This window comes from Microcaecilia unicolor, chromosome 10 (assembly GCF_901765095.1).
Source record: "Microcaecilia unicolor chromosome 10, aMicUni1.1, whole genome shotgun sequence".
NCBI classification, from domain to species: Eukaryota; Metazoa; Chordata; class Amphibia; order Gymnophiona; family Siphonopidae; genus Microcaecilia; species Microcaecilia unicolor.
The window spans coordinates 49,695,910-49,713,744 of record NC_044040.1 but is presented as its reverse complement, the minus strand read 5'-3'; the positions used below and the strand labels follow the sequence as shown (position 1 = coordinate 49,713,744).

The 17,835-nt window shown below is 45.9% G+C and overlaps 1 protein-coding gene across 1 annotated transcript in view; it reads left to right on the top strand.

Annotated features, from left to right (window-relative positions):
- The window catches only part of PLXNB2 (plexin B2), a 519,469-nt gene that overhangs the window by 400,192 nt on the left and 101,442 nt on the right, over window positions 1-17,835 (top strand). The window contains exons 13-16 of the mRNA XM_030217169.1: window positions 5,203-5,292; window positions 11,917-11,998; window positions 13,328-13,512; window positions 15,184-15,332. Coding sequence (XP_030073029.1) covers window positions 5,203-5,292; window positions 11,917-11,998; window positions 13,328-13,512; window positions 15,184-15,332 — 506 coding nt within the window. The remainder of the gene's footprint in view (window positions 1-5,202; window positions 5,293-11,916; window positions 11,999-13,327; window positions 13,513-15,183; window positions 15,333-17,835) is intronic.

Sequence of the window (17,835 nt, the reverse complement as noted above, 5' to 3'; positions counted from 1 at the left end):
TGTAGCTACACTTCTCATAGCACAATCCCCCCCCCCCCCCCCCCCCCGAACCAGAAAAGGCTACTTTATAGGATGTGCACAGGGCAAAATATTAGGTCATTTTTTATTCATTTGGGGATGATGCAGTTTCACATTTTTGGGACTTTATTCCATTTATTTTATATACTTTGGGTGCCAAGCTTTCCAAAGCCCAAGATTTTATTTTTCCAGCTATGCTGTTCTAGTGGAAGTGGTGTGTATAAAGCACCTCCTTTTCTTCCACACTGGAGTGGGGGGAGGGGGAGGGTAGAGGTTCAGTTTTCAGATGAGAATCCTTCTGGAAATTGCCCTCATAAATGGCAACACTACCGCCTGGTTTTGTTTCCATTGTTTTAAGAGTTCCGCAGCTCATTCCTTTCCCTTCTACCATCTGAAACCAGGTGTGGGGGTTTCTTGACACCTGGTTGGCTAGTTTCTAATGCTGTTTGACTAATCCCTACCTAAGCAACCTCCATTTAAATTGCTTGCACTTCTGGAATTTTGTTGCCCTTTACAGCCCCTTTGTATTTCTTCTATCAAACACCATCACAAATAGCTTCATAGCTTCTTTTCTGCCTGTTCCAGTCAGGATTATATGTGTCCAACAATAAAATCCCCCTTGACTTTTCTTAAGGAATGTAGCCCTGATATTTTGTAGCCTTTTAAATATTCAATGTAGTTTAGTCCCAACCCTGGCTCTGCTTATACTCTCTTCTTGTAGCTACTTCTGAGATGCCTTTTTTTTTTTTAATCATGTCAGCATTGCTCATACTAAATTTTTATTTATTTGGATTTTGCTCACATCTTTTTCAGTAGTAGCTCAAGGTGAGTTACATTCAGGTACACTGGGTGATGTATTTCCCTATCGCTGGAGGGCTCACAATCTAATTTTGTACCTGAGGCAATGGAGGGTTAAGTGATTTGCCCGAGATCACAAGGAGCAGCAGCAGGAACCGGCCACCTATGGATGTCAAGACCGATGCTCTAACCACTAGGCCATGCCTCCACATTTTAGAAATTTTGTGTTTTTTTTTCCTTTGGCTGAATTCCTTTGTATCTTCCTACACTTTAATACACTGCATTCTAGATTCAGAATCTTTAGTTTGACTGGCTGCTTTAAGAAGTAATGTATAAGGGGTCCGTTTACTGACCTGTATTAAATGTTAACGCATGCTTACCTGGTTATATAAGAGGTGGAGGTTCTAAATGTTCAGATATTAATTTTTTTTTTTTTTTTTTTGCAAGTCCCACACACACATGGAAAAAATTAGCACAGGACCTGCAAAGAAAAAAAGGGAAGAGGGAAGCAGTAAAAATTTGGTTACCATATGGGAGAGTCTCGTGTTAGGATGTGTTAAGCCCTGATTTTGCCCCCAACTTTGTTACATACAAACTCAGTTGTCGCATAATTGTTTGCATGAAGCACCATGAAAAAAACTCATTATGAAAGGACAAAGAGCTAGCTTCCTAACTCACAGGCCAATGATCAGAAGCCAACCCAGGCACTAGAGTCCAATAGCGCCATACTAGCGCCCATATTTGCTCCTGCCCGATGGTCAGAACCAGTGAGCATGTGTAATAACGCACTCACTGGCTCTGAACGCTAATTGCATGCAAACAAGGGTCTCCCTAATTCCTCATGATCAATGGGCAGTGCCCCAAACAAGGGTGCTGCTCCAGCTGCAAACCCTGCGCCAGCTCGGAGCTGATGTTAGAGTTTGTCAGCAAGGGAGGAATGGAGAAGACCCACTGAAGAGGTTTGACGGGTCTGGAATTTTGTCCCAGACCTATCAAACCTAAGCCTGCTTCCTCCCCCCTCCCCCAAGACACAAGGCCTGGAGGTCCACTGGACCTCCAGGCCCCTCACCCCCAAAACACAAAAAATGCTGGTGGTCCAGTGGAACTGCTAGCTTCCCACTCCATCTCCCCATCCCACAAAAATACCCTGGTGGTCTAGTGGGACCGCTATCTATCTAGCTAACCTGCACTCCCTCGCCCTCCTTGCAGCCTACCTCTCCGAAGTAGCAGTTAGAAGAGGGAGGGACTAGCACTCCCTCCCTCCTTCTTCGGGCACCTTCCCAAAATGGCAGCGCTCCGCCCTGTTGGTGCATCCTGGGATGCATTGGGTGGGGCTTAACTTCCATATAAGGGGTAAGCCCCTCCTGCCACATCCAAGGAAGCACCGGGAAGGGTGGGACGCTACCATTTTTAGAAGGTGCCCGAAGAGGAGGGAGGGAGTACTAGTCCCTCCCTTCTCCAATTACTACTACAGAGAGGTTGGCTGCCGGTGGTGGGGGGGAGGAGAGGGAGGGATGGGGTGCAGGCTAGATAGATAGTGGTCCCACTAGACCACCAGGGCGTTCTTGTTCAATGTAGGGGGATGGGAAGGGGGAAGCTAGCAGTCCCACTGAACTACCAGGGTTTTTGTGTTATAGGGGTGGGCGAGTGGACCTCCAGATCTTGTGTTTGGGGGGGGGGGGGGGGGGGGGCCTTAGATTTGACAGGTCTGGGAAAAAATCCCAAACCTGTCAAACGATTTCTGCAGGAGGATTGTGCCTTGGGCGCATCCCTAAACATAATTCTCCTGCAGAAGTACCCCTGTGATCAGAGTTAATAACACACACAAATTTGCATGCTATTAGCTTTGATCATAGGGGCCTTATAGCCCCGTGCTGTTCTGGCGCTATTTTTAGAGTGCTTTTTGGAACAGCGCGGAACTTCTGATCATCAGCACCTCAGTATGAGCCATAAAAATTCTACTGCCTGTTGCCCACCAACATTCCTCCAGGTTTCCACTATAGACTATCTTTGGAATGCTTCTTAACACTCTGGTATTGAATATTTGTACTGCTGTAATTGTCTATTGCCTATGTTTGATTTACTCTTACTGTACACCGCCTTGAGTGAATTCTTTTAAAAAGGCAGTAAATAAATCCTAATTAATAAACAAATAGAATTTTCTAGTACTGCATCCTTAGCTCATTCGGCTTTGACCTGAGGAAGGGGATGTTGGCTTCTGAAAATTAGTTACGAAATATGTAGTGAATTTGCCTGTTTTAAATTAGGTTCTTAGGGGGCGTTGTTTGTTTCATATTTATGGAGCTTAGCCGAGATTGGGTGGCGGAGCCGGTGGTGGGAGGTGGGGCTGGTGGTTGGGAGGCGGGGATAGTGCTGGGCAGACTTATACGGTCTGTGCCAGAGCTGGTGGTGGGAGGCGGGGATAGTGCTTGGCAGACTTTGTACGGTCTGTGCCCTGAAAATGACAGTTACAAATCAAGGTAAGATATACACAAAAAGTAGCACATACGAGTTTGTCTTGTTGGGCAGACTGGATGGACCGTGCAGGTCTTTTTCTGCTGTCATCTACAATGTTACTATGTGATGGGTGGATTGGTTGAGTAGTAAGGGGAAGTATTTAAAGCAGTAGTGGGGCAGTTCTGTTACCTAGGTACTCACATGTATGCATGTGTTACAAACATACATTTTTAGAATGCTAACATTTATATGCATATGTGTACACCTAGGTGTATTTATTTGCAAGGAGGGGACACACCTAGGTTGAAGCATGGGCAGGACATAGGCAGTGCTCCCACTTTTGCACATAGGACTAGATTCAATAAATGCAAACAGCACTGAAAGAATTCTGCAGTGAGCACTAATCCATAAACAGCGCTCTGAGTTGTGTGCTGTAGCACTTAGAGCCGATTTCCGTGCTAAACTTTGGGCACAAGGATTTACACCAACTGAAACCTTTCGTAAATTCTGGTATGTAATTTAGGCACAGATCCCCAGTATTCACTAATACTGCGCACACATTTAATGACAAATTCTTGTCAATTAACACCAATAATTAGCGCCCAGTTATTGGCTCGTTAACCAATTTAGTTGCAAGCACATCTCAATATAGTACACAGTTTTTTGTTCTAATTTTCACTCCATTTATAGAATCTGGGGGACAACTTACAGAATATTGTAAGTTTTCCACGTCCCTGCTGCTCCTAAGCACACTCTCTTATTCCAGCTCTGTGGCTGGTGTAGATACGATCACCTAAATGTGAAGTGCATTAATTCCCAGTTATGGTAGTATTCTGTAGGCATCTGCTTTCCTTTTCAGAATAGGCTCTTCTAGCACCTAATTGGTGGTACCCGGTTTTTTTCTCTAGGGTGTGGAGAGAGTCGCATAGGCAAATGTGGCTCTGGAGTACCCCTTGCCACTCAGGTTTTCAGGATATTCATGCACATTCATTGTGGATAGTCTGAAAACCTGACTGGCAAGGAGTTCTCCAGGACCGAACTTGGGGAATACTGGCATAAAGATTTGCAGCGTTATCTGTATGCTTTGCTGAGTTCTTTTCTGACTGATGTGTCTTTTAGGATCTATAAAAGCTCCCACTTAGGAATGCATATTTCTTGTCAAATCTGTTTTTGGGACGAGAAGAGACTTATTCTATGCAATTTGCCTTTAATTCTATGCCTTTCCCTTTAAAGGCTTGCCTTTCCTAATGCCTTTTAGTTGGTGTCTTAACAAGAGAATTCCTAGGAATTCATTGGACCTTTTGGCCTGTGTACTCAACTTTGCGTATTTATTTATTTGGATATATTCTCCTTTATGAAGAGATTCACCCAAGCTTCTGTAAAGCGGGTACATCTCTATATATAAAAGGCAACACCAACGTTCTATGAAGCCTCCAGCCGGAAGTGTGAAGGGGGAGAGAGATCCGGTTTCCCCATGAGTGTCTGCCCCGCCCTCGCTCTCTCTCTAACACAAACAGTGAAGGAAAACAGCAAAGCAGGAAATCAAATCGCTCTCTCTGTAACAGTGAAGGACTCAGAGGGGGGAGGGGAGAGAGGGCAGGGACACACACACTCCCACATGCACACAGAAGAAAACCTTGCTAGCCACCCCCGTTTCATTTGCATCAGAAACGGGGCTTTTTTACTAGTTTTGACATAAAACTTACAATTTTGTTAACAGCACAACAATAGTAAAATGACCAAATAGAAGCATAAATTCAATCAATGAGGTAAACTTGGAAATGGCAAATTGAAACTTAGTAATAGGACTAACATAATACAGTATCAGAAATGACACAGCACTGTAAAACAATCCTATAACAGAAATATGATAGCTCTGCAAATGCAACCAGTGCCACATGTAATAACAGTAATACTGTTTGTCTATAGGGAAAGACCTTCGATGTTGGGATTGATGAATTTGCATTTAAAACTAACGTTCAAGATAAAGGCGAAAACTTCAGCTTCATAACTGAGAAGGTATGTAGGGCTCTTTGTAGTATTTCTCATCCTATGGGAGGTGGCCTGGTACTGGGCCCCAGAATGATCATATCCAACGGACTGAACCCATCATTTGCTACAGATAGAAACTGTGAAGTGAATGATTTCTATAGGCAATGTGAGGAATGGGGTTTTCAGTGAAATGCCACAGCTCTGCCCTTGTACAGGTGCTATCTTGGATATAAATGGAAGTAAAATACAGTAAGTGGAATATGATGGTATATTAGTCATCCCAGGGGATGCCTGGTTCTTTTAAATTTTGGAATCCGCTTAAAACTAGATGGTATAAGCAGAATATAAGAAGAACATAAGACTAGCCATACTGGGTCAGACTAATGGTCCATCTAGCTCAGTATCCTGCTTCCAACAGTGTCCAATCCAGGTCACAAGTGCCTGGCAGAAACTCAAATAGTAGGAACAGTCAGTGGTGTGCTGGAGCCAGCTCGCTCCGGCTCACAAGAGCCGCTTGTTAAATTTTGACAGCTCTTGCGAGCCGGTTGTTCTTTGGGGCTAGCCGGCTCCATTACACGAGGTAAGCATGGCAGGAGGGCGCCATCACAGGCCATGCTTACCTCCCCTCCCGCTCCCAAACATTTCCAACGATGTCCTTCGCCCCGACCCTCCCCTCCCGCTCCCATCCATCAGTTTGTATTACCTCCGTCGAAGCGCTGCCTTATTTAAAGTTCTGCTGCCCGTCTCCAGCCTTCCCCTACTCCCTGCTTGCTTCATGATGATGTTTGTGCCCTTAGTCCCACTTTCTGGCGTCATTTCCTTTTTCCGCGAAGGCGGAAACGAACATCATGAAGCAAGCAGGGAGCAGGGGAAGGCTGGAGACGGGTAGCAGGGCTTTAAATAACGCAGCGGTTCGACGGAGGTAATACAAAAAGATGGATGGCAGCGGGAGGGGAGGGTGGGGGGCGACAGAGAATCGCTGGACATAGATGGGAGTGGGAGGGCAGGGGAGGGAGGAGAATTGCTGGGCATGGATGGGCAGAGGGGGGCAGGGGAGAGAATTGCTGGGCATGGATGGGAGCAGGAGGGCAGGGGAGAGAATTGCTGGGCATGGATGGGAGCGGGAGGGCAGGGGAGAGAATTGCTGGGCATGGATGGGAGCAGGAGGGCAGGGGAGAGAATTGCTGGGCATGGATGGGAGCGGGAGGGCAGGGGAGAGAATTGTTGGGCATGGATGGGAGCAGGAGGGGAGGGAGGAGAATCGCTGGGTATGGCTGGGTAGAGGGGGGCAGGGGAGAGAAGAGAATTGCTGGGTATGGATGGATAGAGAGGGGCAGGGGTGAGAAGAGAATTGCTGGGTACGGATGGATAGAGAGGGGCAGGGGTGAGAAGAGAATTGCTGGGTACGGATGGATAGAAAGAGGCAGGGGAGAGAGGAGAGTTTCAGGACATGGATGGAGGGAAGGGAGAGAGAAGAAATGCTGGACATGGAGGGAAGGTAGAGGAAGGAGATTAGATGAGGGAAAAGGAAGTGAGGAGAGAAACTGCACATGGATGGAGAAAATAGGCAGAAGCTGGATCCACTGTACAGTCAAGTCTGCGGAGGACCAGAAATGAAGAAGAAAGGAGGACAGAAAAAAAATAAAAGAAATAAATGGAAAGGAAGCCCTGGAAACTGAGTCAAGGGAACAGATAGAGAGCAGCAGAATCAGATACTGGGCCAGCATGATCAGAGAAACAGTCACCAGACAAAGGTAGAAAAAAATAATTTTATTTTCATTATAGTGTTTGGAATATGTCCACTTTGAGAATCAGGTGCTGAACGTTAAAAGTTTATATTTATTTACTTGTTTATGGCATTTTATCCCATATTAAACATGAATTAGATTGGAACCTGAGATCATTTAATTTTTTTTTCCTGGAGAGAGTAATGCATTGCCCCCCCCCCCCCCCCCGGCTGTAGCCAGCTCTGCAATTTTGGGGGGGCACCGAGGTGGACGTGGGGGCACCGAGGTGGACCGGGGAGAGAGCCTGTTGTTAAAAATTTACCAGCACACCACTGGGAACAGTCCATGCTACCAATCCCCAGGGCAGGCATTAGCACACACTATCTACTGCATTAAACACTTAGCTGTAAAAGCAGCACTGTGCTGTTGAAATGCATTAAAACCCACATTAAACACCAAGGGGGCAATTCTATAACATAGGTGTAAACATTTATACACCCCTTATTTATGTCCATGTTTAGAATAATAGCATTTGTGCATAACTGCCAAAATTCCACCTAATTGCTAATCTGTGAATACCAGTGGAGTTTTTCTTAATAGAGAACAAGGGCAAGGCTCAAACTTGATTGGATAACTTATAGAATACTGTAAGGTACACAGGTATCTGCAGCATTTATGTGCTAACATTTAAATCAGCTCCAAGGCTGGTGTAAATGCACATATCTAAATGTTAGACTTGTGAGTACCCACTTGAGCTCATATTCTATAGAGCAGGGCTACTCAGTTCCGGTCCTTGAGGTCCACAGGCAGGCCCGGTGGTCAGGATATCCACAATGAATATGCACAGGAGGGATTTGTATATCAAGGAGGCAGTGCATGCAGATCTCTCTCGTGCATATTCATTGTGGATATCCTGACCACCTGGCCTGACTGTGGACCTCAAGGACTGGATTTGAGTAGCCCTGTTACAGAGGAAAGTAGATACCTACATTCCTTCCTTTTATAGAATAGGTTCTTACCATGTGCTCTTATAGAATTGCCCTCAGACCGGGGGATTCTATATATGGCAGCTAAAGTTTCATGTGCAAATCGGCGCTCATTGCTGATTTATGCGCACAACTTAACTGATTATTGAGCCATTCAGCACCAATAATTGGCTGCTAACAACCAATTATAGCATTAATTGGCCTTTACGCATCAATCATATTTTATAGCGCGCCACACGTATATCCTATAGTGTGTAAATTCAAGGTACTGTGGCCAGGGGGGTGATCCCAGAATTTATGCACATTGTTACATGCCCATTGTTTGTGTGTTTTCAACAGGTGTAATTTCCAGCACCTTAAGTTAGGTGCCACTTATTCATTTAGTGCTATTCTATAAAAATGGCGTGGATCATTTCCAGAATATCAGCGCAGATTTTTTTTTCAGTGCCGTTTCTAGATAGGTAGATTAATAAATAGGCCCCTGTGTTGGCAAGCTTAAACTAAGGGGTATGCATCAATTTAAAACATGGGAAAATATCATTTGTGGTATTTCTAATCAAACATATAAGCGGTGAGTGACCGTACTCACTCGCAAACGCGCAGTAGAGACTTCCCTCTCTGTCCCACCCCCGCGTCAATACGTGATGACGGGGGGGGGGGCGGGACAGAGAGGAAAACTGTGTGAAGGGGTGGGAACCGCCGAGGTCGCCACCGCTCCACCTCCCGTCGAGGTCATCGCCACTGGTGCCCTCCCACCCGGAGACACCGCTACCACCACCCCTCCACCCGACCCGTCTCATCGCTATTCAACTTACATCTCCACAGCAGGCAGATCAGCTGAGCTGCCATTCGCCTTCCTTCCCTGCCTGTGTCCCGCCCTCGCCGACGTTACATCACACGAGGGCGGGACACAGGCAGAGATCGAAGGCCAACGGCAGCTCAGCTGATCTGCCTGCTGCGGAGATGTAAGTTGAATAGTGATGAGACGGGCTGGGTGGAGGGGTGGCGGCGGCGACTCGGGGGGGGGGGGTACCGGCAGCGGCGAACTCGGGGGGGGGGAGGGGGCAGCGGCGACCCACCAGCCCGTTTTAACGGGCTCAACGGCTAGTTTAAGACAGAAACAACAACAAAAAACACACACATTTTAATTTTGTTTCAAGTTTTGAGTTTTTTAAGCACATGCTAAAATAGAAAAACAAAAGCTAAAGTTACACCATCAGCAAAACAGAAAATTATCATTATTATTATTTTGCTTGCACACCCCTATAAGGCATATGGGTAAGGAGGTAAAGGTAATGCATTTGATATACTACCTTTCTGTGGTACAACCAAATTAGTTTACTTGTATCAGATGATGACGTATCATGCAATGTAGCACCAGGAGCCTTCAGGTCTGGAACAGGTCCTTTAATCAGCATGTATATCGATACTGTACATCATTGACTCAACACGGGCCATGTTTCAGCACTGAATGCCTGCATCAGGGGTCGTTCAACATAAGGGTTTCAAAATGAACCAGCCTGCTATCGGGCTGCTAGCAGTAAAGAAGTCGATCTACAGAGTGCAAACTGCTAGAAGATTGACTCCTTTAGAGGTCATTTATCATTGCTAGGTGCCCGATGTTGGGCTGGTTCATTTTGAATCCCTTAGGTTGAATGACCCCTGTTGCAGGCATTGAGAGCTGAAACATGGCCCTGTCGGGGTCAATGATGTACAGCATCGATTTACACGACTGATTAAAGGACCTGTTCCGAATTTGAAGGCTCCTGGTGCTTTTTTGCCTTGTATTGTTTGTTGTGTGCTTCAAATCTCTCTCTGTACTGCTGAGCTGTATCATACAATGTCACACACGTTGGAATGTGAAATATGTGGTATTGAATTTAATGCAAAAAAGTCTTTCTGAATTTATCAATTTTTCTTAGTTTCTTTGGCATGCTGTAGAATATTCTATCAAGTTAAGGTGCTATGAAGATGGAAAGATAAAACCATTTTTTTTAAAGATGTTGGCTTATAGTATGGTTTAAACTGTGTCTGTTAATTGAACCTAGTCCTACTGTTTCCAACTCAAAATAAGATTGACGGCCCAACATCTCAGATTCAGACTTGGAGGCTGATGTATTAAGTTGCAAACTTTTTTTGCAAGCAGGACTTTGCTTGGAAAAACATGCAAAATTGCTAAGTGTATGGAGCATGTGTATTTTCCTCGCAAAGCCACACTTCTAAGAAAATTTGCAAGGTTGCTGTTTGCCAGGTAGGAAGACTTTGCACCTAGTCTGCTCCATACAGTTTTACTACAGTTGTGACTTAATGAGCGCTACAGTGCATTATCATGCAAGCAGCTGATTAATTCAAAATTTAGTGAAAACTGGCACACACAGTCATCCAAGAAAACAAAAGAAGGAGGAAGTGTGAACCTCACAGATGTGTAGACAACAAAAGAGTGAGGCATAGAAAACTATTTCCAAACCTCAGTGCATATTGGCTTTAATATAGTCAACAAATTGAACACGTCAAGGACCCAACACGGCCGTGTTTCAGCTTGTGCGCCTGCTTCAGGGGTCAACAAACTTGTAGTAAATGTTGATGAAAGATGATCCTATATTTAGTGGATCAAAGTGCGTTTAGTATACTGTGCTGCACTGAGCGTCAGGACTCTGAGGAAACCTGTCAGCATTCCGCATGCAAATTAGGAACGCTGCCGAAAATATGGTCCTATATTTAGTGGATCAAAGTGTGCTTACCGTGTTTCCCCGAAAATAAGACACAGTCTTATATTAAATTTTGCTCCCCAAGACCTGCTAGGTCTTATTTTCAGGGGAGGCCTTATTTTTCGGGGAAACATCGGGGTCACCCCCCCACCCGAGATCGCCGGCTCCCCCCCTCGATCGGCGGCTCCCCCTGCCCTCAGTCGCTCCCGGAACTAACCTCTTAAACGCTTCCTTTCACCATTCATCTTCGCACTCGCCGCAAGCAGCAGGGCAGGCCACTCCTTCCTTCCGTGTCCCGCCCTCGCCTGACGTAACGTAACGTCAGGCGAGGGCGGGACACGGAAGGCAGGAGTGGCCAGCCCTGCTGCTTGCGGCGAGTGCGAAGGTGAAAGGAAGCGGTTAAGAGGTTAGTTCCGGGAGCGACTGAGGGCGGGGGGAGCCGCCGATTGAGGGGGGGGAGCCGGCAATCTCGGGTGGGGGGTGACCCCGATGTTTCCCCGAAAAATAAGGCCTCCCCTGCTAGGTCTTATTTTCGGGGGAGGCCTTATATTTTCAAATTGCAGCAAGACCTCTACTAGGTCTTACTTTCGGAGGATGTCCTATTTTCGGGGAAACACGGTAGTATACCGTGCTAGACTGAGAAAGTTGTGCTGCAATTAGTGTCGGGACTCTGGGGAAACCTGTCAGCATTACGCATGCAAATTAGGAACGCTGCCGGTTTCCCCAGAGTCCCAACGCTCAGAGCAGCACAAGTTTCTCTGGCTGTCTCGGGTACTTGACTTACTGAATTTGTTGACCATATTAAAGGTCCTACACACAGTCATCCCTCATATGCCAGTTTTGACAAAAAAAAAACAACTGTACTTCAATGACATATAGTTGATTGCTATGGGGCCAGCTCAAAAGAAACATTCTGGCAAAAGTTCCCTGGAGTTTATTTACATTCTTAACAAACCTTCACCAGAACGTAGCCTGTAGCCCACAGCTTAGTACATTGTTGTGAAGGAATTTGATGATAGGTCTTTTAGAAGCAAAAAATCTTTTATAAATTTACCTCATCAATCTAAACTTTAATATTACTACTTTTTTTTTTTCTTCATCATTGTGACTATCAAAAATGTTCTTGCCAATGTATTGTAACGCTTCCATGCAAGAGAAGAAAACTGCAAAATTGTTGTAATGCCTGGTGGTAACTTGATTCCATGATTCTTTTTTTCCCATCCTCCCCAGTTTAATCGCAATACAAATGAAACTCTGCCACTTAATTTCTATGTTAAAGTGGAAGGTAGAAAGATCGACAGTAAGCTGAAAGGTAAGTACTGAAAACATTACGTTTAAAAAAAAAAAAAAACTCTCTTCAGAATGTGTCTGTGTGGAAGCTGCCTTCCAAGATGCATTATGATACATCTGAGCAGGGGCGTAGCCAGACAACAGATTTTGGGTGGGCCTAAGCAAGAATTGGGTGGGCACCAAGTGTTCTCTCTCCCCCCCCCCCCCCCCCCCCCCCCCCCCCCTCACCACCACCAAACGCTTCTTTCCACCTTGGCAGTCTGCAGCATGCATATGCTGAAAACTGAGCATACACAGGTGCCAGTATTGTGGAGAGTAACGTTTTTGTTACCATCAGGGGGAAGTCTTCAGCTGGCAGAGCTTGGGATCCCCACCAGCTACTGCTAAATGTCTGTTACTGTTGGGTGGGCCTGAGCCCTAAGTGGGTGGGCCCCGGCCCACCTGTGGCTATGCCACTGCATCTCAAAAATCTGAGCATGTGCTGCTCTTGCTTAATTCTGAGGAGAGGGAAGAAACCATTTCCTTTCACCATGGTTTTAATGGACGACCCTGTAGAGTTCCCTCTGTAGACCAGTTGGGGATTTGGCGAGAAATGACAATTTGTGGCAACAGGCTGTTTGTGATCTCCATAAGGACAGCGTGTGTTCCCTACAGCACACCCTGCCTCTGCTGCTTCAAGGAATAGGCAGTTACGCACATGGCCAGATTACATTTTCTTATTTGACAATAATGAGTGTAACTGATTTCTCTGGGGGAGAGGTTATGTAGAAGGTCCTGAGCCATTGTATAGCATTTCACCAATAGAAACCTACCAGTGAATACAGTTATAAAAATAACATCCTTGTACTCAACTACCTGTCCAAAGAAATTTGATCACTCAGGTCTTCTAGTATTCTATAGCATTCCCATATCCACTGGAAAAGTGGAAACGAGAAGAGATTTTGAAGAAAATCTTGACTTATGCTGTGGCCTTGTCTTTTTACAAATGCTCATGTGATACTGCCTGGGTGTATATTTCCAGCTGGTGCTAATGGTGATGGTAGGGTAGCCTCATAAGAAGACTTCACTGTGATTATCTAATAACATTTCTTTGTGCTGCTATGATTGTAGTGAGTTTGATTAGGTGTTAATGTAGACCATATCTTTCCCTTTCAGAAGGGGAAATCTGCCCAACTATCTCATCCATATTATACAAAAGCACACATGTGAATATGCATATGAGAGATTAGACACACTGTCTTCACTGCAGGCAAATCTCTTGCACCAGTGACTAGGAGGTATTCCATGACTGGCTTTAGAAACACTGAACTAGTGAGCATTTTTTTTCAGAGCATTTTTATTTTCTTTATAGTGGTTTTATACAACTGTTTATATGGCCGGAGCGACTGCAGCTTGTGCCTTGCTGCAGATCCCAAGTACCAGTGTGTTTGGTGCAACAGCCTCGATACCAGCAACAGCCTCGATACCAGATGCATCTATAAAGACCTGTGTGCAAGTGAACCTGTCACTGACTGCCCAAAACCAGTCATCACGGGTGTAAGTTAACTATTTTACTGCTTACCCTTTTTTATGTGTTTCAGGGGCAGATGCACTAAAGCTAAATGAGCCTTTAATGACTCTCCAACGAGGAAAATTTGATCCGTTGCATGCATCAAAGGGCTTTTACCGAGGAAGCCAGCAGCTAACGAAAACGGAATGGAGATGAGCAATTAGTCTGAAAACCCCATTGAAACGACATGCACTAACCTTTTCCGATTGCCTTTACGCAGGAAAAAGGCAGGAAATCTAACGAGAGGTCTGGACCTCTCGTTAGGACAGCTCTGTGCCAGGAAAAAGTGTAAAGTTAAAAAACAAACAAACTTTGAGCCAATCCCAGCGCATTAGCAGAGCTAAAAGCGCTGTGATTGGTGCAAAGGACCTCAGAAAACTCATCAAATAAAAAAATAAAAAAAGGGTCGGGAGGGGGCAAGGGCGCTCGTCCGAGGCGTCCTGTACGGACGGCCTTGCCCCCCCCCCCCCCCGCTGCTCCCCACTTTCCGCCGCTCCCCCACCCCGAAAAAGCAAAATTCAAGCAGCCCCTGCCCCCCTCCCTTCCTCACTACTCTCTCACCTCAGCTCCGCCTCCCGACATCCTCCGTCCTGTGCCCCGCCCCCTTTTGGGGTCGTCGCCGCCATTCCCCTCCTCCCTCGGGCCCCCCTCCCTCTTACCGGGCCCGTGCAGCGCCTCTCTCCTCTGTCCGAAGGCGCTGCACGGGCAAGAAGACAGCTGATGCCTGCCTTCGCCCAGCTTCGATGGCGCGTCTTTCTCCTGCTGGGCCCGCCCCTGTCTGACGTCAGTAACCTACGTAGGTTACCGACGTCAGACAGGGGCGGGCCCAGCAGGAGAAAGCAGGAGAAAGACGCGCCATCGAAGCTGGGCGAAGGCAGGCATCAGCTGTCTTCTTGCCCGTGCAGCGCCTTCGGACAGAGGAGAGAGGCGCTGCACGGGCCCGGTAAGAGGGAGGGGGGCCCGATGGAGGAGGGGAATGGCGGCGACGACCCCAAAAGGGGGCGGGGCACAGGACGGAGGATGTCAGGAGGCGGAGCTGAGGTGAGAGAGTAGTGAGGAAGGGAGGGGGCAGGGGCTGCTTGAATTTTGCTTTTTCGGGGTGGGGGGAGCGGCGGAAAGTGGGGAGCAGCGGGGGGGGGGGGGGCAAGGCCGTCCGTACAGGACGCTCCTGATGAGCGCCCTTGCCCCCTCCCGACCCTTTTTTTTTATTTTTGTTTTGATTTGGGAGCCATGTGCTTTTGATTTGACTGTGTTTTGACTGTTTGTGGCATGCGCAGAGCAGCTAACATAACGCTTGGCTGCTCTGCGCATGATTTGGGGGCCGATTAACGATGTGTATTGTGATTCTTTGATACATTGTACGTTTCTATACCGATCTGAGCATGTGTGACTTTTTTTTTTTGGTGCATTCTTCGTTTTTTAAAAATCGTTAGGGCCTTTAACGATTTTGATTTTTTTACGTTTGCTTGATGCATCTACCCCTCAGTGCTGTTGAACAGAAAGTCTTTTGATCCTTACAGTGCTTAGCTTGGTCATGGTTGTTCTCTGGAATAAGTCAACAGTTTATTATTTGATCAACAGAGATTAGACAGAATGTTATATATTACATATTTTGTGAATGTAAATGTATGTAATTTTATTTATTTTTATTGCCTTAGATTGAGCCAACCACTGGACCATTACTGGGTGGAATTCTCTTGACAATAAAAGGATCTAATTTGGGTATACAAGCTGAGGATGTGACCGGTATATTTGTAGGAAATACACCGTGTGAATTTAAAGAAGAGTTCTATTCTGTTTCAACAAGGTAATTGCTCTCCGTTGTCCCTTCTTGCAGTAAGAAATTAATAATAGTTGCTACCAGGAAACATTAGGAGGACGATGGAAAAAGATTGTGTTCAAATATCAGTAGAAGATGATTTGATATAAGCCATGCAGCCTTTCACCTGTATATTAGGTCATATCCAGCTACTAAGGAAGTCCTCACTATCGCATGCTTTCTGCAGGACTGGATTTAAAGATGTTGGCACCCATAGGCAGGACTCAAAAGCAGCGGGGAGGAGAGATTTCTCCCCGTATATCAGAGATCATGGTTCTAAAGCAGGAGCTCTCAACTCAGTCCTTGGGACACACCTAGCCAGTCAGGTTTTCAGGATACCCACAATGAATATTCATGAGAGAGATTTGCATGCAATAGAGGCATTGCATGCAAATTTATCTGATGCATATTCATTATGGGTATCCTGAATACAAGAAAATTAAAGCACGTAATGAACATAACACAACTCTTCCGCTCTACGATTCCTAAAGTGGCTTCTGCCACATGAATTTTTATCTTACCACAAAATCACATTGTATTTGTTCACACCGGAGTCGGCAAACGCCTCTCCGGTACTGAGACATAAGATGGGAGAGCTGGAATACAGTGCACACAATGAAAAATTGGATATTATAGGCATCTCTGAGACCTGGTGGAAGGAAGATAACCAGTTGGACAGAGTCATGCCGGGCAACAAATTATATCGTACTGATAGGGTAGATAGGATGGGAGGAGGGGTAGCACTGTACATGAATGAGAACCTGGACTCGGATAGGCTGTAAATATTCATATCCAACTACCCAATACACACTAACATATTGGGTAGTTGGATATCCTTTCTAGAGAAGCCAGTGAGTGAATCCGTATGGAAAGTAAAGTTGGTTCTCACCCCTCAAGGTGGTGCTGATTCTCCTATTAACTGCTCTAATGCAGGACATCAGAGAGTATGAAGATCCCATATGTTCCCTTTATCTACCTCTCCCCTGCTAGTCTTTTCTCTTTAGATTACTTTAGTTTTAGGGTTGTTGGTTTGGTTTGTTCTTCCCTGGTTAAAGTTTACATTTTAAAAATGATGGCAATATCTGGAAACTGTACCAGACAGAAAAGTGCAGTGAGTACAACTCTACAAGTCGTTGGTGAGGCCCCACTTGGAGTATTGTGTTTAGTTTTGGAGGCCATATCTTGTGAAAGATGTAAAAAGACTGGAAGCAGTGTAAAGAAAAGCTACAAAAATGGTATGGGATTTGCGTTGTAAACCGTATGAGGAGAGACTTGCCAACCTGAACTTGTATACCTTGGAGGAAAGGAGAAACAGAGGTGACATGATACAGTCGTTCAAATATTTGAAAGGTATTAATCCGCAAATGAACCTTTTCCGGAGACAGGAAGGTGGTAGAACTAGAGGACATGAATTGAGGTTGCAGGGGGGCAGACTCAGGAGTAATGTCAGGAAGTACTTTTTTCATGGAAAGGGTGGTAGATACAATGAATGCCGTCCCGCAGGAGGTGGTGGAGATGAAAACTGTAATGGAATTCAAACATGCATAAGGTAAACACAAAGGAATCCTGTTTAGAAGGAATGGATCTACGGAATCTTAGCGGAGATTGGGTGGCAACGTCGGTAATTAGGAAGCAAAACCGGTGCTGGGCAGACTTCTACGGTCTATTCCCTGATCGTAACTGAATAGTTCAAGAACAGTGCTGAGCAGACTTTTATGGCCCGTGCCCTAGTGGCGTAGCCAAGGGTGGGCTTCGGTAGGCCCAGGCCCACCCAGTAGCAGCATACCTATGATGTGGCTGTCAGGGATCCCCAAGCCCCACCAGCTGAAAACTCCCAACAAGTGTCCCTCCTGCATACCTTGTAAGTAGCAGATCTTCGCCAGCAGTGAGCAGTGACATACATACTGCTCGCACTGGCCCCACAGCCTTCCCTCTGATGTATTTCTGCCTAGGCGGAAACGGGAAGCTGCATCAGAGGGAAGGGTGTGGGGCCAACATGAGCAGTGTGTATTAGTTGCTTGCTGCTGGTGAAAATCTGCTATTTAAAAGGTATACAGGAGAGGGGGGATGTTTGAGAGACCATATGGCATGCAGGCGAGAGGAGAGACCAAATCACCTGTGGGACGGGGCAAGGTTCTTCTGCCCACCCATCTTGGGCCCAGACCCACCCAAAATTGGGTGTCTGGCTACGCCCCTGCCGTGCCCTGAGAAAGGCAAGGACAAATCAAACTCTAGTATACATATAAAGTATCTCATACCATGTAAAATGAATTTATCTTGTTGGGCAGACTGGATGGACCGTATGGGTCTTTGTGCCGTCACTAACTATGTTACTATGAGTATCCAGAGTGATCACTTGGGATTGGTTTAAAGAGGTCTAAATGAGACTGTCCACCCATGAGCATTGTTTTTGTGTAGGGACTGCTTTTAAGTCTTAAACCCTGTTCTTTTCAAACATGGCCTTATTGATTTGAACTTGGATAATGTCATG